The 26,067-nt window shown below is 43.2% G+C and overlaps 1 protein-coding gene across 6 annotated transcripts in view; it reads right to left on the bottom strand.

Moving 5' to 3' along the window:
• The window catches only part of MAP3K9 (mitogen-activated protein kinase kinase kinase 9), a 95,648-nt gene extending 69,853 nt beyond the window's left edge, over positions 1-25,795 (bottom strand). For all 6 annotated transcript variants that reach the window (XM_081881387.1, XM_081881388.1, XM_081881391.1 and 3 more), the window contains exons 1-6: positions 25,178-25,795; positions 20,547-20,960; positions 10,694-10,874; positions 8,765-8,913; positions 4,430-4,605; positions 2,099-2,339 (exon numbers count right to left, since the gene is read on the bottom strand). In XM_081881387.1, the coding sequence (XP_081737513.1) occupies positions 2,099-2,339; positions 4,430-4,605; positions 8,765-8,913; positions 10,694-10,874; positions 20,547-20,960; positions 25,178-25,610 (1,594 nt within the window). In that variant the 5' untranslated portion in view covers positions 25,611-25,795. The remainder of the gene's footprint in view (positions 1-2,098; positions 2,340-4,429; positions 4,606-8,764; positions 8,914-10,693; positions 10,875-20,546; positions 20,961-25,177) is intronic.
• Between the last annotated feature and the right edge of the window lie 272 nt (positions 25,796-26,067).

Raw genomic sequence — 26,067 nt, 5'->3', positions numbered from 1 at the left:
AGAGTACACAGTGAAGAATGAAGAATTTTTAAAAATGCATTATAGTTACAACGAAAAGCATGGGGAAGAGGCGGCTTAGTGGAAAAATGTTTGTTAACTTTGCACATAACCCATGTGATGAGACATTTGCCAGTCAGATACTTATACTAAAAATGTATTTGTAGTAGTCCTTTTTAGATATTTCAACCACTGTCACCAAGGTCACACAGAGCATATTCTATATACATGTCTAGAAGGAAGCTACAGCAAACGATTACCGTACTTTTCCATGTACAGTGGTGCCCCGCAAGACGAATGCCTCGCTAAACGAAAAACCCGCAAGACGAAAGGGTTTTCCGATTTTTTAGCGGCTTCGCAAGACGAATTTCCCTATGGGCTTGCTTCGCAAGACGAAAGCCCATAGGGAAATCTCCGGGGACAGCGGGGAACCCTCCTCCCACCGCAAGCCCCAGGAACAGAGGAGAAGCGCTGAGTGCCTTCCCCTCTGTTCCCGGACCTGTCCTGAAGGCTTGCGACGGGAGGAGGGCTTTCCTCCCCACCGCCAACATTCAGAATGCTGTTCTGAATGTTGGCGGTGGGGAGGAAGACCTTCCTCCCACCGCAAGTCTTCAAGACAGGTCCGGGAACAGAGGAGAAGCGCTGCGTGCCTTCCCCTCTGTTCCCGGACCTGTCCTGAAGGCTTGCGGTGGGAGGTCCGGGAACAGAGGAGAAGGCGCAGCGCTTCTCCTCTCTTCCCGGGGCTTGCGGTGGGAGGAGGGTTTTTCCTCCCCACCGCCAACATTCAGAACAGCATTCTGAATGTTGGCGGTGGGGAGGAAAGCCCTCCTCCCGTCGCAAGCCTTCAGGACAGGTCCGGGAACAGAGGGGAAGGCGCGCAGCTTCTCCTCTCTTCCCGGGGCTTGCGGTGGGAGGAGGGTTTTTCCTGTTCCCGGACCTGTCCTGAAGGCTTGCGACGGGAGGAGGGCTTTCCTCCCCACCGCCAACATTCAGAATGCTGTTCTGAATGTTGGCGGTGGGGAGGAAAAACCCTCCTCCCACCGCAAGCCCCGGGAAGAGAGGAGAAGCGCTGCGCCTTCTCCTCTGTTCCTGGACCTCCCACCGCAAGCCTTCAGGACAGGTCCGGGAACAGAGGGGAAGGCACGCAGCGCTTCTCCTCTGTTCCCGGACCTGTCTTGAAGACTTGCGGTGGGAGGAAGGTCTTCCTCCCCACCGCCAACATTCAGAAGGCTTTTCTGAAGGCTGGCGGTGGGAAGAAAAGCCCTTCTCCCGCCTCCAGCCTTCAAAAGAGTTCCCCGCAGGGCTCCCCAAGCTTTGAATGTCTGCCCCGCGCAAGGGGCGCTCTGCTTAAGAGCGCCCCTCACGCGGGGCAGCAGGCTGCTATCCGCAGCTTGGAGAGCCCTGCGGGGAAGTCCTGCAGGGCTCCCCAAGCTGCAGATGTCTGCAGAGCGCCCCTCGCACAGGGCAGCAGGCTGCTATCCGCAGCTTGGAGAGCCCTGCGGGGAAGTCCTGCAGGGCTCCCCAAGCTGCGAATGTCTGCCCTGCGCGAGGGGCGCTCTGCTTCAGAGCGTCCCTCGCACCAGGCAGCAGGCTGCTATCCGCAGCCTAGGCAGCCCTGCAGGAACTCTTCTGAAGGCTGGCGGCGGGAGAAGGGCTTTTCTTCCCACCGCCAGCCTTCAGAAGGCTGTTCTGAAGGCTGGCGGTGGGGAGAAAAGTCCTCCCCCCCCCCCGCCAGCCTTCAGAAGAGGTCCGGGGACAGACTGTCCCCGGACCTGGTCTTTAGGCGGTCTCCCTAGGAACGCATTAATTGATTTTCAATGCATTCCTATGGGAAACCGTGCTTCGCAAGACGAAAAACTCGCAAGAAGAAAAAACTTGTGGAACGAATTAATTTCGTCTTGCGAGGCACCACTGTATAAGACTATGCTTTTTTACTCTAAAATAATGTTCAAAATCTGGGCTCATCTTATACATGGATAATATCTCCTCCCTATTTCCCAAAAATAGGGGGTGTTTTACATGTAGGTGTCTTATAGACGGAAAAATACGGTATATGAGTGCAAGACAGAACTTTGTTTAGCCCTGTTATACTGGGACATACCAGAAGGGAGACTGATGCGATTGCCATCTTTCAACTTGAGCCGGTTTTTCCTGAACTTGCCCATACGTTTTTTCACACGCGGCTTCTCCTGACACAGTTGGTGGATAATTATGTTGAGTTCCCTTTCCAATATGTCAATCTCCCGCTCTGCCAGCTCCTGCTCCCGTCGCCGCAGAAACTCCTCATGGTTCTTTTGTTCAACAGCGGCTCTGGTTAATTCTTCTTCCCATGTCCGCAGTTCCTGCAAGGAAACAAGGCAATATTTCAGATTAGAAGTATCATATATTATCTCAGTTGCCCACTGAAAAATGGCAGCAATTATGATTGGTAATCTTTAGTTCTAAGGCCTATGAATGAAAACACTGGAAAAGGTTTACACCAGAGGTGAGGAAATGCATCTGGCTGGATTTATCAACCACTTGGTGTCACCATGACATGACGTGACCTGTTTTCCTCTTGTGTGGTGCACAGCACTTTGAAGCCCTGATAATCAGCTGTGTGGTGCACAGCTCTCTGCAGGAACCACCATCAGCTCTATCTGCTGGTGGATGGCCACACCGACTCGGCCCGGGACACACTGACCAGATGCTTGGAAGCTGTGGCTGGATGGTTTCGTGGGAGCCAACTGAAACTAAATCCTTCAAAGACAGTGGTCCTATGGCTGGGTCGGGATGGCATGGGGATGAGGGACCAACTCCCTTCTCTTACGGGGGCCCAATTAGTGCCATTGCCTTCCGTTAAGAGTGTGGGTGTAATCCTTGACGCCTCCCTTTCCATGGAGGCGCAGGTTACAGCAACAGCCAAGGCGACATTTTTCTACCTTCGCCGCATCAAGCCGTTGGTCCCTTAACTTTCCCACCATGACCTGGCCACAGTGATCCATACGACGGTCACCTCCTGGCTTGACTACTGTAATTTGCTCTACGCGGGGCTGCCCTTGAAGCTGTCCCAGAACTCCAGCGGGTGCAGAATGCTGCAGCGAGGCTCTTCACGGGGTCTCTGCCATGGGAGCGTATTCACCCAGTGCTTTTCCAGCTGCACTGGCTCCCGGTGGAGTACAGGGTCAGATTTAAGGTGCTGCTTTTGACCTTTAAAGCCCTTCACGGCCTAGGACCCTCGTACCTACGGGACCGCCTCTCCTGGTATGCCCCACGGAGGACCTTAAGGTCCATAAATAGCAACACCCTACTTGTCCCAGGCCCTAAGGAAGTTATATTAGCTTCAACCAGAACCAGGGCCTTTTCAACATTGGCTCCGGCCTGGTGGAACGCTGTCTCATGAGACCAGGGCCCTGCAGGATCTGATTTCTTTTCTCAGGGCCTGTAAGACAGAGTTCTTCCGCCTGGCCTTTGGCTTGTTATTTTTCCTTTCTCCTCCTGTGATGAGGCTGCATTTTAATGTTTCAGTATTTTAATGTTGTATTTTAATCTTGTTTTTAAGTTGTATTCATTCAACTTGTTTTTATTATTGCTTGTTAGCCACCCTGAGCCTGGCCTTGGCTAGGGAGGGCAGGGTATAAATAAAAATTATTATTATTATTATTATTATTAACAGTCAAATGCTGCGACTTGCAAAGACACACGTGGCACACAATACACAACGCTTTGCAGGTGCCACTGATCAGCTGATTGGTGGTGTCTGCAAACTTCTTCTTGGTCCACCCACATCTTTAACTTCTCCATGTTTAATTTCCCAGGGATAAATGGGGAGGCCTGGTGAGCCTAACTGGACTCACAGGTCCTCATCACTGTGCTGTCAAGCACTGCAGAAAAATGGTAATCAATGTGCTGTAGCTTCTGACAGTGGTTTAGTTGCGTATACGTATCATCTGAATAATAAGTCTAATTTATTTTTTAAAATAAAAGTCATTATATTGATCAGACTTTAAATATAGTACTACTGGATTATGCATGTCTACTTCAGTATTCCACTTCTACCAGCAGACTGAGGAAGAAATCTGGAGGAATCACCTTTTTTTACAACCTTCCTATGTTCTTTTGACAAGTGCTCAGTCTTCAGGTAGAATTAGATCTTTCATGTAGCCAAATAGAACATAGTGTTACACAATATCTCATATTTGATAATATCCTTAATTTTAACAAGAATTTGCTTTCAAAATTGAATATTCACTGGACATTTCCAAAAGATGTGAATATTGGCAGTTTCTGCTTGACAAATTTAGACTGTGAGTATACATTCATGCAAACCACTGACCCAAGATGCATTATTTCTACCAGCATTGCAAGATCAGCTCTGATTAAATAAAATCACTTAATTAATATAAAATACAATAACAACATTAGTATAAAATCAATATCCAGCACCATTTACCTTTTCTTTGGCCCTGAGTTGGTCAAACATCTCCTGGATCTCAATTTTCCAATCTTCTTGCAAGGAATGGAATGAGTCCTTTGGCATTTCAAAGAAACCAGACTCCTCAATGTTGGTTAGATGGTTTAAAATATTGGCAAAGGAGGGCCTTGAATGAGGGTCAGCATTCCAACAATCTAAACAGATAAAGACAAGACAGAACAACAATCTACTTCAAAAGTTGCCAGGTTGCAAGAGTATTTCTGGGCCATGTCAACAACCTGTACTCTCTCAGTTGTTGATATCTTTAACCCTCTGATCTACCACTCTTGAATTCATATGATTATACCCCATTTGCCAACTTTTTTCTACACAACAGAATCCCAAATAATTTAAATTCTACACTAGAAACTAGCACGTTAGCATTATTACAACCATCTCTAAACAAAACTTCTTTTCATAGATCTCTCACATCACACCTACTTTGCCCCCATATTACAAAGCTTTCCAGAAACAATGCTAATTAATGCACACCATTCTACATCAATTACTCACTTACAGGTTCTCAATGCCTAATTCAGAAAAGTAAATAATATACTCGCCATAGTTTGCCCCATCATTCCTAACAGTAAAAAGTCTATCTTGATGCCTTTTCATTCAAATATGTCACTACTGGCCTTTCCCACACCTCTGACTTTATACATTTCCTTACACAAATTTGAAATTACCTAAACCAGGGTGGTCCAATGCATGGCCTGATGCCTTTTTTTGGTTGCCCTCAGCAAGATTTGCCCATGAGTGTAGTCATGATTTTGGTTTGGGGGAAGGCTTTTGGGGGGGGGGAGAACCTCAGATTTTATTGATTTGTATTGATTTAGCTGCCCCCTACCCTCCCACCCTTAGCTGCGCCCATGCATTTGACTCCTGAAGACCTTGCGCTTCCTTCCCAAAGCCAGGTAAGCGAGGCATTGGGCTCTGGGAAGGACATGTATGGGCTCTGACAGGGCCATAGAGTTCTCCCGCCTCCTTCCCAAAGTCTAGTTAGTGCTTTCCCAGCTTGTCTCGTGCCTTGCTTAGCTAGCTTTAGGAAAGCAGTACAAGGGATGTGCAGGGTCAAATTTTGGCCTTGGTCCCCCATCGCCTGTGCAACAAGGCAGTATGAGGTCCACAGGTTCTATGTCAAAGTACTCATGCGGCCAACTTGGTATGAAAAGTTGGGCTGCCTTGATTTAAATACAGCTGATTTCTTACTTAATATCTTACTTGATTTCTAGTAAACATCCATGTTATTAAACCCACTGATTTCCATAGGGTTGTGCTTATAAAACTTCTGAAAGCATACTTGTTAAAGCAGAATCCCAGTAGTTATGTGAGTTTGTTACCTATCCTACAGAATATGCAAAAACTATGAAAATGAATGCTTTCTGGAGTCTTAGTTACAGAGTTGTCATCAGACAGTAACAATTTAGCTTGTTTTTATTTCTACTTCAGTTGTTAACTAGTCCCCGAACAGTGCAGTGAAACAAGATGAGAGAAACGAAACAAGGCCCTGCATTATTACTGTTAGGATATTTCCGTTCCACCTTAAAAGAGGACAGGCTGTTGTGAGTCACAGCCTACGTATTTCCTGCTCACAGGAAGTTTCTGTTTTTGTATATAGCTGTTGTTTTTCTCTCTGTGTGTCTCGACACGCAGGCAGGCAGTCATGTTTTTCTTTGTTCTGACCAACGCTGAATAAAGCTGTAAATAATGCTCTCCTGAGTGCATCTTTCGTTGTGCAAACTCTGCAAAGGTGTGCACCAGTCCTTGGAATGTGGACAGATGTTTCTGAGGCTTGTGTCGCTAAATGACTGATACTGCGTTTCTACGGGAGGTTGATGGATCGTCCGGAGACAGCGTGGGGGCATGATGGCCTTTGTCTCCCTGGCAGTATCCCAACAACAGGGTTCTTTTGGCTCACTTCACTTTTATTTCAAGATATTCAATAGTGTAACAAAGCAGCATGGTTGTTGTTATTTGAGAGTCATGCAATGCAGAACAGAGAACTACTAATGATCCACACAAACATACCTACATTTAAAAGCCATTTAAATTGGATGGTCCCATGCCCCCCCCCCATTTCTCTTTGTTTTTTCTTCACTGGGTTTTGTTTTCCACTATTGTGTCATAATTTAAAAAGCATCAGGAACTTCAAGGGCCTCATTTTGGATGTTCAGATATAAATATTTATACAAACCTTTAATTAAGAAAAATAATGGTTAAAGAGGGACGCGGGTGGCGCTGTGGGTAAAACCTCAGCGCCTAGGGCTTGCCGATCACATGGTCAGCGGTTCGAATCCCCGCGGCGGGGTGAGCTCCTGTCTTTCGGTCCCAGCTCCTGCCCACCTAGCAGTTCGAAAGCACCCTTAAGTGCAAGTAGATAAATAGGTACTGTTTTATAGAGGGAAGGTAAACGGCATTCCATGTGCTGCGCTGGTGCTGGCTTGCCAGAGCAGCTTCGTCACACTGGCCACGCGACCCGGAAGTGTTTCCTCTTAAGTGAGATGGGCGCACAACCCTAGAGTCGTACACAACTGGCCCGTACGGGCAGGGGTACCTTTACCTTTACCTAATGGTTAAAGATGCAATCATAACCCCACTTATCTAGGAATAAGCCACATTGAATTCAATAGGACTTATTAACAGGAGTAGACATAGTTAGGATTGCACTATTAATTGGATCAAAAGTGCCACAGAAAAGGGGGGTGCTACTTTTTTGCAAATTTCCCCTATTCTTTTCTCCCCTGTTATTAACCAGTTACTGGCAATCAGCAAAATAGACATATCCTGAAGCAGCATTGTGCCTGCCTCTTTGCATCAGGATTATGACAAGAAAGGAAACATGGCATACTGTAAAACGAAGTGCTGCTGCCAACAAAATGCATGAGTGAGTAAGCAGGATAACTACAGTGCAGGTGGCCTGTGCCTTTTCAGTTCCCCAGGCTTGAAACTGTCACAGTATTTGCACTAATGAGGACTGCAGTGATATCCAAAAACCTCTTTAGAGACAAGAAGGCAAGTTTGGTATTGTTAGCTTAGTGAAGCCCACCAGCGTAGTTAATGGAAGAACAAAATAAAAACTGAAGTTACACAGTGAGAGAATTAATGAGTTTGAGCAGCACTTTATAAAAGGACTGAAGTTATAAACAGGATCTTCATCTAGTTTTATTATTTAAAAATCTTGAAATAACTGCAACGCATTCCTCAGTTTTAGTAGAAACCACAAGAAGCCCTTTTGTTTTTAAAGAAATAATGTCATCTCTATTCTCAACTTATTTTGGTTTTAAAATTAAGACTATTGGCCTATTGCTATAAACTTAAAATGTTCAGTATTTTCTTAGGTTCTCAAAAGTGAACACAATGCATTATATAAACTGTATAATAAAACAAACAAGTGGGACCTGCAACAAAACATTACAGTGTGGAGTGCTTCCGTTCAGGGCTCCAGTCAGCCACTAACAACTTCTTAAAGCACACTCCATACCACCTCCAATTTTCTATCTCTTGCTCTCATCAAATCAATGTTCTGTGCCCACTGAATATGCTCAGCCTTTATTGAATGGTTTGCGGTGTTTTCCCCACACCTTCATTTTTTTCTCCCCCCCCCCGAACCCCTGGAAACCTTGGGTTCCTCAAGCCAGTCGACAAAAGTCTTACAGTGCAATGCTGTTTATGTTTAGTCAGAAGTAAGTTAAACTGTTCAGTGAGATTTACACCAATATTAAGTATACCAAAATATTTTTCTGGACACTGTTGGGGGAGAAATGTACTCATGTCAAAATTCAGAACAAAGATAGTAGTTCAAAAGCTGTATAAATGTAATTGCTTTCATGACAGTATAACTTGCCAACTGAGAATTGTAGATTTATATATGCAGCCTTTAGGAGTCAATAATGGATTACATCAAGTGCAACTCAAATCCTGGCACAATCTTTACTAGGTGCTACCCTCTCACGTGCAAAAGCTTCATCCATATAGAAATCTGCTATTGCTGCAGAATACATACAGTAGAAGAACAGCTTTCTTAAGAACATAACAGACTCCTGGATCAGGCCAATGGTCTATCTTTTCCAGCATCCTATTCTCACAGTGGCCAACCAAAGGCCTGTGGGAAGCCTGCAGACAACAGCACAACAGCATTCTGCTCACCTGTCATTTCTGGAAACCGGTATTTTAGTAGACAAAGGAAACAACATACTACCTACTTTGTTGAAAAACTACAGAAGCCAAATTGTTTTGCATCTTCATAAAATCAGTACTGAACTGTGTCCCAATAGTAGCATGTATCTTGTCAGGTCCAATGCAGTCAACACTTACCTTCCATCAGTCTGGCAAAAGGTTCCGGGCAGGTTGAAGGGATAGGAAGGGCAAGTTTATTCATGGCAACACCATATGCTACTGCTAGGCCATCAATTCCTCGAAATGGTACTTCCCCAGTTAGTAGTTCCCAAAGCAACACACCATAGCTATGAAAAGAAAAGTTTAATAATGTAATTCTCTCTTAAAACCAACCAATTCTCCTAGAAGTGACAGCAGCAATTAAGTACACATGGATGTAATGAATGAGTTCTGTGGAGATGTCACAGAGGAGATGGTCAGATCCTGAGGGGTTTGGGAAGATGGATGAACTGGTAAGGGTCCTAGGGGAATGGGGGAGGAGAAACCAGGACTCCAGGAAGTGTCTGTACCTAGGTAAAGGTAAAGGGACCTGTGACCGACTCTGGGGTTGCGGTGCTCATCTCGCTTTATTGGCCGAGGGAGCCAGCGTACAGCTTCCGGGTCATGTGGCCAGCATGACAAAGCCGCTTCTGGCGAACCAGAGCAGCGCACAGAAATGCTGTTTACCTTCCCGCCGGAGTGGTACCTATTTATCTACTTGCACTCTGATGTGCTTTTGAACTGCTAGGTGGGCAGGAGCAGGGACCAAGCAACGGGAGCTCACCCAATCGCGGGGATTCAAACCGCCGACCTTCAGATCGGCAAGTCTAGGCTCTGTGGTTTAACCCACAGTGCCACCTGTGTCCCATCTGAACCTAGGTAGAGGGCCTGTATTCTGGAAGATAGACGGGTACATCCAAGCAAGTTGGTGAAGGAATGTTCCACCCCTGTGACATCAAACATCCCTGCCCAGACGCCTCTGCCTCTTTCTGTCTAGGGGGGGAGGAGCCTCCCCTCCCTCTAGGGAAGCAACTGAGAGTAAATCAGATGCTGAGCTGGCACCAACACCATCTTCCTTGACAAAGACACCTCAGAGACCAAATCTGTTTACTTGCCCAGTGTCCAGAGTATGGCTACTGTGCCTGCCACCATATTCAAAAGGAAGATGCTAGGTGCATGCCACTGCCGGATCAACATCCTAGTTTGCTAATAGCCTTCTGTCTACACCTTATCTGCTTCACCTTATAACCTGTGCCATGACCATGTACCAATCCTATTTATGCACTGAAGTCTTTGGCAGAAACAGAACTGGGATTTTTAGTTCTTTGCCGAGCAATGAGGGCCAAGATAACGGACAAAAGGTTAAGACTATAAATATAATACCTACACTATAAATATAAACACAATACTTGGAACAAAACTGGAACATTGGGTTTTTTTAAAAGGGCATTTTGGCATTTTACCGATTTGGTGATTCGAAGTTTTATCATCTTTGACAGAAAATTTATGAGTCAGGAAGTTTCATGCTGGAAAGAAGGGCATCTAGTTTAAAGTAACTGACTTGAACCTGTACCTTGTTAAGTTGTGGGCGAACATATCAGACGACACAGCGATTCTTCCAAAGCAGCTCTTTATTTGTAAGCTGGAATAGAACTAAGCTGAAGAGCTCAGTCAGCCTGCTTATATAGAGCTCCAGAACAATGTAAATGTTGCCATTTTCTAAAACTATCCAATGTCACTTTTCGATCCTTCATTTGCATAACTATCTACAGTATCCCCCTGCTGGCCCAGGGTGAGAACTTCAGTACATAACATACCTGTTGGTAGTTTGTCTATTCTCAATACAGAAAACTAATGTATAAGCCAATGTACATCTAAATAAAAGTGTAAGAATTTAGAACAAAGCAATCAGAAGCACAGAAACAAAAACAGTATCAAAACAAGATGTGGGGGGAGCGATGCTTTGGTAAATCAAGTGTTTAGGAATTCTGTTCAACAAGTAAACATAATTTCAAGCACAGAAAGTTAAAATAGGTTTCCAGGAGCTGCAAGTTAACATTCCAATGTGTTTAGTGCCAATATACTTACCTCCACACATCACTGCCTTTAGAAAACATGGAGGAACGGATGACCTCAGGAGCCATCCAAGCATACGTCCCAGCAGCACTCATTTTGGTCGTCCTATGCCATTCTCTGGCTAAGCCAAAATCTGTGATCTTCAAGTTCTTGTTGTTTAGGTCTCCATTTTCCACTTTCTCAAGTATCAATACTGGCACACAGGGACGAAAAAGGTTAATGTTTAGTGAGCATACAATTTATACTTAATGCTTCCTCTATAAAAAAGTCATTTTTTAGATCTTGTCCGTAGGTGCAGGGTTGGGTGGGGTGAAGAAGTGACAGAAGCTCTGCTACTGCACATGTCACACTGAATGTGTCTAAAGTGTAAGGGTAGAGGAGAATTTCATTTGCTCAGCATTTTTATTTAAAGTTATTTTTAAATTGCTTGAAATATAAAATCTCTAAGTAGTGTAGATCAAATTATGAACACAAATATTACAAAAATATACCATAAAACAATCAATACAAGCTACTGATAAATATGCTATTATCTGTACCATTATTAAATCGTAATCAATACCATTCTTAAGCAAATCAACCTAATTCACATCTCCACTAATGGGAATGTAATAGACAAGAAAGGTACTGGTATTACAACTCTATGATTCTATGAGATAGCTTTGAGAAATATATTTGGCCTCTCTACTAAAGAGGCTCTCTGGAACACAGACAAAGTGGGTAGAAAGTGTCATTTCTGGCAAGCAAAAAGCCAGGCTGAGAACTAAGACACCAGCAAAGCAGCAGGCTGTATTCTTATGAACTTCCCACTATACTACAAGAACAAATACCCAACATCAAGGCACTGTATGGTAAAACATTTGAATACTGCAAACTTACTGGGAGTTTTTAATAACTTTGAAGATTAAGAATATTATTATTATTATTATTATTATTATTATTATTATTATTAAATCACCCTTTATCAAAAGATCACAGGGTGGTTCACAACATATACAAAATAAGAATACAAAATACACAATAAAACTAAAACAGCCCCAAACACATTTAAAATGCAAAAGACTTTTAATCAGTCAAACGTCTGGTTGAAGAGAGACATTTTTATGGTAGCTCCTGCAAATCGTTGGATATCTTATTGATAAAGTCTGAAAAATTTCATACATGTTTTTAATTAGATTTGTCAAACAGTCATCTATTAATTACACTTTTTAAATACCTTTCTACAGAGGTAAGATGGAGGGGATACTCCACTTTACATCTTTACTCCACTTTACATCTTTACATCTACAGAGGTAAGATAGAGGGGATACTTCACTTTAAAATAGTTAATTTTAAAAATAAAATAAAAACTGATTTAAATTGGGGTGGGTGGGTGGGACTGAAAACATTATGCTTTGCTTTTAAGATACATAGCCTGAGATTGAGAGAGCCCTAAATCTATTTTCCTACAAATCTCATCCACCAACTCAAGGAGACATTCTCAGGCTGTCAGTCTTAGTAACAGCAACAGAACTTGAGGGAAAAGAAGCTCTTTGGGTATACAAGGCCCAAGTCATTTAGAGCTGCATAGATTTGAAGAGTGTGTCTTGAGTTGTACCCAGGAAAGCTACAGGAATTTGAAGCAGACACTGCAGCACTGATGTAATCTGCTCCTGACAAACCACTCTCTGGCAGGATGCCAAGGTATGTATACCTCGGCCCAGTGTACCTGAAGGAGTGTCTCCATCCCCATTGTTCAGCCCGGACACTGAGATCCAGTTCCGAGGGCCTTCTGGCAGTTCCCTCACTGCAAGAAGTGAATGAATGAATGAATGAATCTTTATTTGCGTCAGCCATCGGCCATAGCAGTAAAACAACAATACAATATACAAAGAATAGAAATAAAAAGTCAATTATATAAAATACATTTTAGGGTTTTGAAACTGCGAGAAGTGAGGTTACAGGGAACCAGGCCTTCTCAGCATTGGCACCCACCTTGTGGAATGCCCTCCCATCAGATGTCAAGGAAATAAACAACTATCTGACTTTTAGAAGACATCTGAAGGCAGCCCTGTTTAGGGAAGTTTTTAACATTTGATGTTTTATCGTGTTTTTATTATTCTGTTGGGAGCCACCCAGAGTGGCTGGGGAAACCCAGACAGATGGGCAGAGTTTATTTATTTATTTATTTATTCATTCATTCATTCATTCATTCATTCATTCAATGTACCAGTTGAAGCCAGTAAATGGCGCCTTGGGGACAACACTCTACAGCAGCCAAGCTGGAATTTTCCAAAGGCTCCAACTCCCATCAACCTGAGTGCCAGCATAGCCAGTGGTAAGGAATGATTGGAGGTGCAATCCAAAGCATCTGGAAGATGCTAGGTTGGGAAACGTTATGCTACAGTAGTCCAAGAGGACTTCAAGGTTACAAAAGAAACAAATGAAATCCCTACTAAATATTTCCCTGTGGTGCAGTTCTGTTATCCCCAGCCCATGCTTTTAAGATTGCTCAGTCTCCAGAGTCCAATTATGGCCACTTTGGGTGCTTTCAGTTTCTGGCCCCTGGGCATTATTTTGGTTAAAGTACTGCACTTGAATTAGAGAATGCTGGGGATGCCATGCACAAAATGGCTCCCATGGAAACATGGCATAACACGAATTAGAGAGACAACAACCCCAATAGCTGACTTCCCATGGAAAGCATAACCTTACGCGCTCTCTCACTTTCATATGCAAACATATGCAAACATACACAAACACAAACAAACAAACAAACACACGCCACACAAAAAGAAAAGCTGAGAGATTGGAACACCTGCCCAGAGTGCCAACAGAAGCCTTCATGGGCACCATGGTGCCCACAGGCACTGGATTGGTGACCCTTGGTTTAGAACCTAAAATGGTTGAAGACAACTGATCTAGGCTGATCCAGGGAACTGATCCAGGGAAGTTTTTAATATGTGACATTTTAGTGTATTTTCATCTCTGTTGGAAGCCGCCCAGAGTGGCTGGGGAACCCCAGCCAGATGGGCGGGGTACAAATAATAAATTATTATTATTATTATTATTATTAGGCCACTAGGACCACACTTAGAATTGTAGAGTTGGAAGGGACGCCGAGCGTTATCTAGTCTAACCCCCTGCAATTCAGGAATCTCAACTAGATCATACATGGAAGATGGCCATTATATCTCCTCTCAATCTCCTCTTTATCAGGCTAAACATACCCAATTCCCTCAACAGTTCCTCATAAGCCTTGGTTTCCACACCCTTATCATCTTGGTTACCTTCTGCACACATTCCAGCTTGTCATATTCTTCTTAAATTGAGGAATGAGGACATGATGGGACCTTATGGAATAATGAATGCCCATTAATGAAAGTCCTTTCCATAAGATCCTGTTCAAAATTAACTTTAGTGAAAAGCTGAGATAAAGCGATATTCTGTTATCTTTAACCTGAAATGCTTCCATTTCCAACAACAAAATGCCAGTGTAACTGCACGCTGAGACAGATATGTGACTGCAGATATTTTGGATAGATGCAGCTAAACAAAAGCAGATTCAAAGCCAAAGCTCCATCTACAAACTTCCCATCTAAAAGGCATCTTACCCAAGAGGGATCACAGTGATCCTGCAAAAGAACGCCTTTGGCATCTTGCATTTCACTGCACTTTAGCTGCCTGTGCTGCTTGATAGTTATCCATTTTTCATCTGCCTCTCCTATTGCTGAAACACAACACCAAAATGAATTGCAATAGATAGTAAATTGCATGCAGTGATGTCAGCAGAATGCATGCAGTAAGACAGACAGAGGATACTGAGTAGCAGCAAGTTCAATGCAGTTTCAATGAAGCATATTTACTCCTGTAAAAATGGTATGAAGCTATTAGAAAAACTAGCAGAGCCAGTTAGAAAATATCATCATAGGAGGACCAACTAAAATATTATGGAGTAGAAAGCCACCTCTGTCTCAGTTTTGATGGCTGAGGCACTTGGAGAAGGATGCCAGATTATTATTTCAGCAGAATGGCAATATATGGAAAGCAAGCATTTCTTTAGGTATGCTTGTAACCATGTAGGGCTTCAAGATAAGCATCAGGACTCTGGATAGCTTAATCCTTCCTCCTGGGTGGAACCAATAAAAATCACTTTCTTTAAATAGAAAAATATGTATATTTTCAAAATGGTGAAATCACTACTGGTAGAAACAATGCTGGGACTAGGGCAGGTAGGGGAAAGGATTCATTTCATTGTTTTATATCCCACCTTTCCTTCAAAGAGCTCAAGGCAGCATACATCCAACCTCACCCAAATTTCATCCTAAAACCCCATGAAATTAGTCCATATCTCTCAGCCTAATTTACCATTCAGTAATCTCCATGGCTGAGTAGAAAACTGAATCAGGATCTCCCTAGTCTATTATGACATTCTAATCACTACATCAAGCTGCCTCTACAATGATTAAGCTCTTACTCCCCACTTCCTGATGCTGCTTATGCTACCCACAAAGGCTATTATTTACATTTTTTATGCTATGTGTTTAATGAATTCACACAATTAGCATCATATTAACTTGGGTAATTAGGCTCCAAATTCATTCAATATAATACAAGGTAGGGCTCCAGACACCTTCCTAAACTTTGCTACAGAACTATCTGTCACCAAGTAGAAATAGATATGAGTAATTTTATCCTCAAAATCTTTAGCAAACATGTCACAGCATACCTCTGAGGGTTCTTTCACCTAGAAAAGTTCCAATGGATAATGCTCTGAGAATACGCACGTAGTGGAGAAAAACTGTTTTTCAACTCTATCATTGCCACAAAGTAGGTTAAAAACGAAAACTCTGGTTGCATCCTCACTGAGTTTTGGGCTGGTTCATAGCCCCCAGTTCACTGGTAAAGTAGGGTGCCAATCAGACTTTGCACATGTCTGCATTATAAGCTGTGTTTTAAGCTGTATTTTAAGCCGTATTTTAATTAACTGTTTGTTTGTTGTTTTCTATTACGTTTTATTGTAATTCATATTTGGTGTTAGCAGCTCTGAGCCGAGCCCTGGCCGGGGAGGGCGGGGTATAAATAAATTGTTGTTGTTGTTGTTGTTGTTGTTATTTCTTGAATAATATGAGGAACTAAAACAATAACAGGAACTGAGCACTGTTTAGGGCAGGTGCTATCAATTTGTCAAATTCTACCTGTGCTTATCAGGTATGCATTTCATTTTACAACTAAGGAAGTTCACAACTGTTCTATTGCAATACTTAAGTCTGTAGCCCTAAAAATTTTACATCAACATTCTTACTCTACCAGCCTGCCAATATGCTACCATGAAACACAAAGTTGTCAACATATTAAAAGACATGCACTCTAATTATCATGTATAGAAGGTCCTCAACTATCCTATTTCAGAAATGGCAATTCAAACATTAAGATTTTGTGCAACAATATGAAAGCATTAGAGGTTGAGGAGTCTTCCCAAAGCAGTATGCAAAGAAATTAGAGCTCCTATTCACCTGTTCTTAAACAGATGGAATTACTTTGGTAGAACAATTTCTGATTACTCCTATGGAGATTAATCAGACACTTCAAAGAGGAAAATAATGCTTAATATATAGGTTAAATTCCAGTTTGGCAGCCACTTTACACAGTAGACCTACAACTTACACTCTTTTAACCTGTGCGCATTCAGCTTTACACGCCTAGCAAAAAATAATATATATTTTTAAGGGATGGACGTCCAGGAAAAAAAGACTTTGGCAATCCCACCCACCACTGCACCCAATGTGTTTGACTATATGCAATTTTAAGTTTATGTGCTAGCCCCAGAACGTAACCCCTGCATAAGTTGTGGGTCTACTGTACAGTACTGGAGACATACTTGTTCTAAATTAGTAAAGCCCACATTTAACCAATTATGAACTAAGAACAGGAATATGCCAGTTTTGCAAGTGAATTCACAGAAGTAACTCTTACTCACTTACCTACCTAGTGTATCCCCATTGTAACTTAATGACAATCATTACCTACTGCAGGTGACCACAAAAGTGGTTGTTTAAGAGCCTGAACCCCATCTTCAGAAACAAATTTGGGATGAAAATCCCAGCAGCTAATTTGTTATTGCAAAGCAAAACAGAGTTATTTGCAGGTGAGAAGTAGCAAACAAGTGCCTAAACTTTTTCCTATACACTTCTTCCCAACCAGACTACCTGGTACTCCAAGATTCACATCAGTTGCCAAAAAAAGCTAATGATATTATTTTTCCTAAAGTGTTGCCCTTAAGATACTTTTACTCCTATATCCAGATTCATGTACTGTGGAAAAATAAAACGAAGACAGAGAACTTTGAAAAAATGTATGATGTCTGCTTTGCAACTATGAGGGACAGAAACTGGATTTAAACAAAAAAATGTGGCCGCTTTGTTATACACTATGGATAAGGACATGTCACAGCTTCTTGCTTGTAGTGAAATTTGTCACATTCACTTCATGTAATATGGCAAAAATAATGCTACTGAGCACAACTGTTGTAGCCCTACTATACTTTGCTAGAAAACCTATTTGGTCATGTTTTGTAGTTTGATGTTGAATTTCACAGATATTTAACTAACTAGTTTTACAAAAAAAAGGTTATTTAGTCACATCTCTTATCCAAAGTTGTGAAAATGTATACACATCTTATGAAGCACTTATCTGAGCACTGAACTAACTAGTTCATGTAGATCTCCCCTTAATACAAGGAGCAACAAATACCTAAATGGTTCTAAGACAAAATTATTTCCAAGGTCAAAGAGATTTAACACACACTGACAGCTAGCATCCTGCTAATTGTATTGGAAACTGACAGAGAGGAGCTTTGCTAAGAGGTTTATTTTTAATTAGTTACACATTGGCTGCCAGCAGTGTCTATTTTCTCCACAGTTAACAAACTTCACTTCTAGAACTCCTCACAAATTTAAGTGAGAAGCTGGTGTTGCACACACAAATGACAGGAGGGTTCTAACAAAATCAATTTTATCATCCTAGATATACTATACCAAAGAGGAGGAAAAAAGGAGTCAAAATTAAGTTTGTTTGCTTTCTCCTCCACATCTAGGATACCTGCTCACCAAGAGTCTCACGAGGCTATCCCAATTTGTGTCATACTCTCAATGTTACACATTCCCTCTCATCCACATGCTTGATTCCATCTTTCTAATGTGGGAGGAACAGTTACTTATTAATGCTGCTATACTGACCCATATTGAAAATTATCCAGATAGAGTATGCATGAAGTTCTAAGATAGAGAATTTAATCAGAGTAACTCTCCTGTGAAACTGTTACTTAACAAAACATGTGGAACTGCTTCAAATGTTTTACTTTTAGTCTATACATAATTCAGGTCATAGAATCATAGAGTTGGAAGAGACCACAAGGGCCATCGAGTCCAACCCCCTGCCAAGCAGGAAACAATAAAGCAGGTCCATAATATAGATAACATTAATCTCCTTTCTACATCATTTATTTCAAGAGTAATTTGCTAAGATGCTTTTTACAAATCAGATTTATTCAGATATGAAAGAAAAGGCTTAAGTAACTACCCAGAGCTGCTGCCTAACCATTCTATTGTTGCCAGTCTCACTCCACCTTCTGGAAATATCCTATGGGCTAGACTGGCAGCAGGAGTACACCAGTATAGTGGTACCTCTGGTTAAGAACTTAATTCGTTCCGGAGGTCCATTCTTAACCTGAAACTGTTCTTAACGTGAGGTACCACTTTAGCTAATGGGGCCTCCCGCTGCTGCCACCGCACGATTTCTGTTTCTCATCCTGAAGCAAAGTTCTTAACCCAAGGTACTATTTCTGGGTTAGCGGAGTCTGTAACCTGAAGCATCTGTAACCCGAGGTACCACTGTACTTGCAGCTTTCATACGGCAGCCCAGTGTTATAGAAAACTGCATATATGACTGTGTTGTCAAAGTAAGGGAAGTCATTCTTTCTTGATCCAAGTGACGAGAAAAGTGGTAAATTACAGAACTGTCTTCAAGGTTCAAAGACTTCATAGGTAATAGAAGTCTTGAAGTCTGGACTCCAAGACTGCTGATATGCTTCATGCTCATAGACACGGGGCAGAAGGAGAAAAGACAAAAGAGGGAGAAATCAATCTACATCACAATGTTCTTGCCACTACCATTTTTGACATCCAAACAAGCAAGGGCAATTAAACTTCCATCACCTTCACAACTCTGTTCTAAGTGTCACAAGTTTCTCTTAACATACCAGAGATGACAACTGGCAACAGTGCCTTAAAAGAAAGAGCGAGAAAGGAATTCACAATTGTGTTGGTAAAATCTTCAATACAAAAAATAAACTTCTAGGAGAAGGCTGTTCTCTAAACTAGGGGAAAGGAACCATTAGGCCAGAAGCGTCATAGAATCATAGAACTGTAGAGTTGGACGGGACCCTGCAGAACATCTAGACCAGCCCTCTGCAATGTAGAAATATGCAGGTGTCCCATATGGGAATCGTATCCGCAACCTTAGTGTTATCAGAAGAAGAAGAAGAAAAAGAGGAGGAGTTTGGATTTGATATCCCGCTTTATCACTACCCAAAGGAGTCTTAAAGCAGCTAACATTCTCCTTTCCCTTCCTCCCCCACAACAAACACTCTGTGAGGTGAGTGGGGCTGAGAGACTTCAGGGAAGTGTGACTGACCCAAGGTCACCAAGCAGCTGCATGTGGAGGAGCGGAGACACAAACCCCGTTCCCCAGATTATGAGACTACCGCTCTTAACCACACTGGCATGCACTGTGTCATGAAATACCTTAGGAATTATCCTATAGCCTCCCCATCTCAGCTCCCTTCCCTAGCCCCAATCAGCAGCTGGGCTTAAGTTAACCTTCACATGAGCGGCAAAGTATTTTATCTAAGCCTAATTACAGTGAATGAGGTTTTTCAGCTGCTAGGTAAGAGGAGAAAGGGAAGAAGAGAAAGACAAAAAATACATGGCTCATCACCAGTTCTGGCCAAACCCACTTTATCTATGACCTCGCCAATTGCTGACTCCAACCCCATCCATTATAACTCCCAAGAGTTCTCCCCTGGGGAGACAACCCTCATAATCAGAAAGGTTCCCCATCCTTCCTCTAAAGAAGAAGAAGAAGAAGAAGAAGAAGAAGAAGAAGAAGAAGAAGAAGAAGAAGAAGAAGAAGAAGTAGTAGTAGTAGTAGTAGTAGTAGTAGTAGTAGTAGTAGTTTGGATTTGATATCCCACTTTATCACTACCCGAAGGAGTCTCAAAGCGGCTAACATTCTCCTTTCCCTTCCTCCCCCACAACAAACATTCTGTGAGGTGAGTGGGGCTGAGAGACTTCAGAGAAGTGTGACTAGCCCAAGGTCACCCGGCAGCTGCATGTGGAGGAGCGGAGACACGAACCCGGTTCTCCAGATTAAGAATCTACTGCTCCTAACCACTACACCACACTGTTTTCTTGCCATTCGCTTTTTGTTCATTAGCAGTTCCTTATTTGTTTATTATATCCCATCATTTCTCCAATTAGCTCGCATAGTTTGGCATACATAGTTCTCTGTGCTTTAATTTAACTCCTCTGGGAGGTAGTTCAGGCCACGACACAATGACTGGTCCAATACCATACAGTAGGATTAATGGCTGAATAGGGATTTGAATCTGGGCCTCCCCAATCCATCTGTCTAGCCACTACACCACTGGCTCTCTTAAGAGTAAGTCTCATGGAAAACTTTCATGCCCCTGCCTTTCATTCTAGCCTACTCATCAATTTTGTCCTCAAGCTTATGTGGCTGGAATATATTTCAAGTTGCTAACATTTTATCTATGCTGTCCACTTCTCCAAGTCCCAACATCACACCCGCTATACCCCCCACTTACTGTTGCTGGACTTCAGATCCCGGTGTATAATAGGAACAATTGCTTCATCATGCAGATAGTTCATTCCTCCAGCAATCTGGACAGCCCAATTCACTAGTATGTCTGGTGGGATTCTTTTACCAGACAGCACCCTATTCAGTGACCCTCCACGGGCAAACTCCATGATTAAGCAAAGGTTAGGTTCCTTTAGACATACGCCTTTAAGTGCAATTATGTTGGGGTGTTTTAGCATGGCAAAGAGCTTGGCTTCTTGATGGACATTCTCAATAGCCTCACTGATGTCTTCATCTGGATCATACCGAGCTGCCTTGACGGCAACTTCTTCTCCAAGCCAAATTGCACGATAGACCTTCCCAAAGCCTCCAATTCCAATGATTTCCTCCAGAACCAGCTCAGAGAAGTCAATCTCCCGTACTATAAATGGAGAAACAAAGAAATATAAGTTATTTTAGAATTTAAAATATTGTCAGTAGATAGCTTCAGCATTATTCCTTGCCTTAAACAATATTATTCTGCCATTTAAATGTAACAGTTTCGGCTTGTGTCAACAAATTCTTAAGTTCTTACTGCTATCAGAACTTGTCTGGAAAAATTGTACCAAGGTAGTATCATTAAAATGCCCTACACAATTTTGTTGTAAGCAACAATTCTATATACCTATTTTAGGTCATTTTATAATAAAGTTTTATTGGTGGCTTGAATTATAAAGTTGGATATATTCAGCAAAAATACAATGTTTCATTGCTAAAAAGATACACACATGTTTCACAGGTAGCTACAAACATATAAAAGAAAACAAAATGTATTTCAACTTTTCTTTGCTTGTGCTTAACATGTAGTTATTTCCATCAATATAAACAATTGTTATAGCAATGAAGTTTTTTGTAAAGGCAGACATCTCCTTTTACTATTCTTTACTACTTTAGTTTACCCTGTACTACTCTTTTCATATGAGAAGCATCGACTATAAAAATGTACAGCTGCCAGCAGCCTAATTCAAGTGTGCCAAATAGACAGAACATTTTACATTTTCTTTAACTGGGTAAGTGCCACACGTAACCTATTGGAATCAGTACTCATATTTAATGGCATGATATAGTACATATACTGCAATAAAACTATGACCAGTATGGTAAGACCTCCCCAGAAAAGGCAGCAGTATTATGAACAATTTGTTTATATTTTAACTCGCCTCCCACCTGAGGTTCAAGGCTGGTTATTTTCAGGTTAGACTACTGCAATGAATTTTATGAAGTGCTGCCCTTGGAGCCTGGTACCATTACACCAGTGTTGTATCAACTGCATTAATTCCCAATTTGTTTCTGGCCACAATTCAGACTACCTCTAATGTTTTAATAGTTTGGGACCTTTATGCTTGAAGGATCAACTCCCCTTGCATGAATCTATCCACATGCTGAAGTCTACATCTACCTCCACCCTGTAAGATGTGGAGGACAGAACACAGGCCTTAAGGCTATAGCACTCAGACTACACAGGACTAGCACGCATCTCTTTTGAAGGTTGGTCAATTACATGAAACCTATTGTAACCCATCTGACTAGGAGTCATCACTACTAAAGACTCACTAAAAGAGTTCTGAAACTTAAAATACAAAGCCACTCAGGAAATTTATGTTGAGAGAAAAACAGGAAATCTGCATGCCAGTACCAGGAAACATTATTGCCAACTCACATACTTTCTTCACTTAGGGAAAAGGAAGTCGAAGTGTGTCATAATGCCTGACAGACAGCAGGAAATACAGTTCTGAATTCCCTACTTAAAAGTGCTTGAAATTACATTAAGTCCTTTGGTGAGCTATTTCAGGAGTAGTGAGAAGCTCTATTACATTGAGTAATACTTTGATGTGACATACCATGGGAGAATTTCTCAAACTGTAGGCCAAGGACCACTACTGGCCCTCAGCAGTACGACCTACCCCCATCATGCAGTAGTCTTTTCTACTGTCTTGGGAGTTTGAGCCATTTGGCTGTGCAGATGCTAGCAGCATCAGCTATAAAAGTAGTAGTGTAGTAATCTGGGAAATAGAGAGGAAGGGAATGAGAGGAAAGATGTCATAGGAGAAAGTATTGAAAAGAGGAGGAAGGATGAAATAAATTGGCAATTTGGAAGTGGGTACAGGATACAAGTTTGAAAGGAAAATATGGAAGAAATAAAATGTTTTTAGAGATATACCGGGGGGGGGGGATAGATGAATTATTCACTACTTGAAACTTCTGGATCAGCAACTTCTGGCTAAAAGGGGAAGAGTGAGTCATGATACCTCCAGAGCCAAAGCCTGTGCTTAGCTTGAGGAAAGCTGAACTATGGAACTCCCTATAGCAAGGAAACTGCTGTAGTAAAGAATTTAGCAATTTCCAAAGAGAAATGAAGCATTAATAGAAAATTGTATCAGTGACTGACATGATTGGCTGACAATCTCCACCTCCACTTTCTTATTGGCTCCGCCCCTGTACCCCTATTTTGGGACTGGTGGGCCTCCATAATTTGGGCCCTGGGAGTGGAATGTTTGCTGTAAGATGCACACTAAACATCTCTTGAGCATTCTTAGAGGGAAACTGAGGATCTAAACCAAACAGTGCTGAAGGGACAGCTCCTTTAATGATACAAACGGTTGTTAACACGGCAGCCGGTATTCTTAACATTCTAATGTAACCTTGCTGTTTTTGTGTTCTGAAGTGCTCTCTAACCACTAATGCATGATTTACCCTGCCTCAAATGCAAATAGAGTCTGAAAATAAAACATGCTGCTTTTTTGCGGGGGGGGGGGGGAGATGTAGGTGCAAAAAGCCTAGCACACACCATCTCAGTTACTTTGCAAAATAGTATGTATAAAAAGATATAGTTTAAATACATATTAAGTCAGTAAGAAATGTAATGTTTAAGAGACACTATGCCCTCATAACTTGCCTTTCACCAGTGGCAAGAAGCAGTTACTTGCAAACAAGTACTCAAATGACAAACCAATTCAAGCCCTTGTCTCTAAAGTAAAGACCAAGGTATATAACCAGGTCAACTTTTAACAGGTGAGCACTGAGCAGATTGCATGAACAAGTCAAGAGAGATGGGCCTCTGAACCACTAGGTAAGGCTGTGTTGTATGTTTTCCCTCTCTAACATCTTCTAAGACAGAAAAAGTCTCATATGCAGTTTGTCATAGCAGTTACAGGAACTATGCTGCTGCTAATTGCCTGGTTTCCTGATCCAAATACATCAGTGATAATCTGTCCTATTCCTTTCCTACCTCCTAGAAAGAAACACCAATCCCTGGCCATGAATAATTTATAGATTAAACCCCAAAAGGAAGAAACAAAGTCTTACAATCCCTTGCCCACAATATGTTTATAATGAAATACTAATATTTCAAATATAGTTTCATACAATAGAATAAAAGTCACAGTCCTGCATAAGTTTGTGCTTCAATTCCTTTGCATCCGCTTGCATGCAAGGAGAGCAGTGCAACATCAATATCGACAGAAGGAAGACATCCTCAAAACAAGCCCACTTGAAGGCAGCTGATGCAGAAGAACTGTGAGCAATGGGTTAGATTTAGAAGTATATCCATGTGTAGCGGTGAGAAAAAAGGAAGGCCTACAAGACAGGACATACCCAAAGATACAGGAAGTTGCAGTCTCTTTGCAGCTTCATTGTAAGAAGTAATGTATCTTCCTCATATACTCCCAAAATGTGTTTTCTCTGCCTTCACCTAGCACTGAACTTTAGGCTATGCATTTCTTAACTCCTTCAGAACAAGTTACTTTAAAAATATGTAATTAGCAAAAGTAAGAGTAGAATGTGGAGAATGAATCACATTGTGATGAATTTGAAAATAGAGAAACACACTCTGGACATAACAAGATGTCTGACAATAAAGAAGAATAGTCAGCTGGACAGATGGGAAATGCAGCTACATTCTATAGTTTTCATCTCTACTGAGAGGAAAGACAACTTTTGTTTTCATGAACTATAAGGTAAGCACACACATACACTCATTCAGTAACAGATGACAGTACTGAAAGCTGTCCTGGTTCTATCACCAGGTTACAATGAAAATACCATGAGACTGAATAACATTCATCTGACCTGAAGCAGCCTGGTGTTTAATTAGCTTATTAAGAAACCCAGATGAGAAGGGGCAGAACAGAAGAGCTCTTCACTGGTGTTGAGAGCAAAGCTGAGACAGAAAAAGCAGTGGCAGGATAAATATAACCCAGCGCCCAGTGCCACGCCCCTTCCTTCCCTACCTCTCCAAGCAGCAAGGTATATTGGCAAGTCCGCATCCTTGCTGTTTCGTTAAACGGGGAGAGGTAAAAAAAGTAGGTACAGGGAAAACCGCCACCTCTAGGTAAAGATCCCACAATCGATCAAAATGAACTAAAAATCCCACTTAATTAACCAACATGCAGCTTATACAGATGGCACAGGTCGAAAACTCAAGCCACCTCGTCTTCTAACGCTGAAGGGTCGTCTGCAGCAGGGAGCCCCTGCAGCTGGGAGTCCAGCCTCTCCCAGGAAACAGGGGCCTAAAGGAATTAAGGGATAAGCACTGTTGGCTTCTCCCCCTCCCCCCCCCCGCCATGCCCTCCTCTTCTCCTCCCGCCTTCCCTCTCCTACACTGTATGGCGGGCGTCTGCGAGTAGCGGGCCTGGAGCTCGGCGGCGCCCCCCTGGCGGAGGCAGAGGCGGCTGCTGCTGCTGCAGCTGCTGGTCACGTAGTTGCTGGGGAAGATGCCGACGCGCTGGTCGAGCTGGCCGGTCCACCAGCCTTCGTCTCCGGACACCTGCGAGTCCTGCGAGAGCACCTGCACCACGTCGCCCGGGCGGAGGCTCAGCTCGTCCTCGCCGCACGCCTCGTACTCGAACACGGCCGTCCACAGCAGGCCGCCGCCGCCGCCGCCATCGCACGAGGCCGCTCCCGACGTCGCCGTCCTCCAGCTGGCCGTGGCCGCCGCCGCCGCCGCGCCCTCATCCTCTTCGCCGTCCGCTCCGTCCGCCGTCCGCGGCGGATGAGCAGGGAGGCGCGGGCTGCGGGCTGCGAAAGGCTCCATGCGGGGAGAGGAGGAGGAGGAGGAGGAGGGCGACGAGGGAGCGGCTCCTCCATAAGGGGGGAGGCGCTGCCCGCGGGAGGAGCCGCCGAGAGCTCATGCGGCTGCCGGCGGCAGGTACGACCCTGAGGGGGCGCCTGGGCCCGGAGCCGAGAAGAAGCGCCTCCTCAGCCCGCGGTGACGAGGCGGCGGCGGCGGCGGCGGCGGCGGCGACACCCGGCCTCCCCGCCAGAGCCGCGTCTCTCTCAGCCGTCGTCGGCTCCACCACAGGCTGAAGCACCAACCGCGCATCCTGAGGCACCTGACTGACCGGCAAGCCGGGGGAGGAGGGGGAGGGGCGGCCTGTAAGGCCCGCCTACTCGTCGTTCAGATCTCCATCCCCGTTCGCGGTTGCAGCAGTCCTTCAAGCTCCTCCCTTTACCTGATTGAAGACCGGCTGCCCAGCCCCCGCCCCCTGCTT

The sequence above is a fragment of the Podarcis erhardii genome (assembly GCF_964252035.2).
Source record: "Podarcis erhardii genome assembly, chromosome: 1".
Lineage (NCBI taxonomy): Eukaryota > Metazoa > Chordata > Lepidosauria > Squamata > Lacertidae > Podarcis > Podarcis erhardii.
Note: the sequence above shows the minus strand (reverse complement) of the source record. Positions and strands in the feature narration are given on the sequence as shown.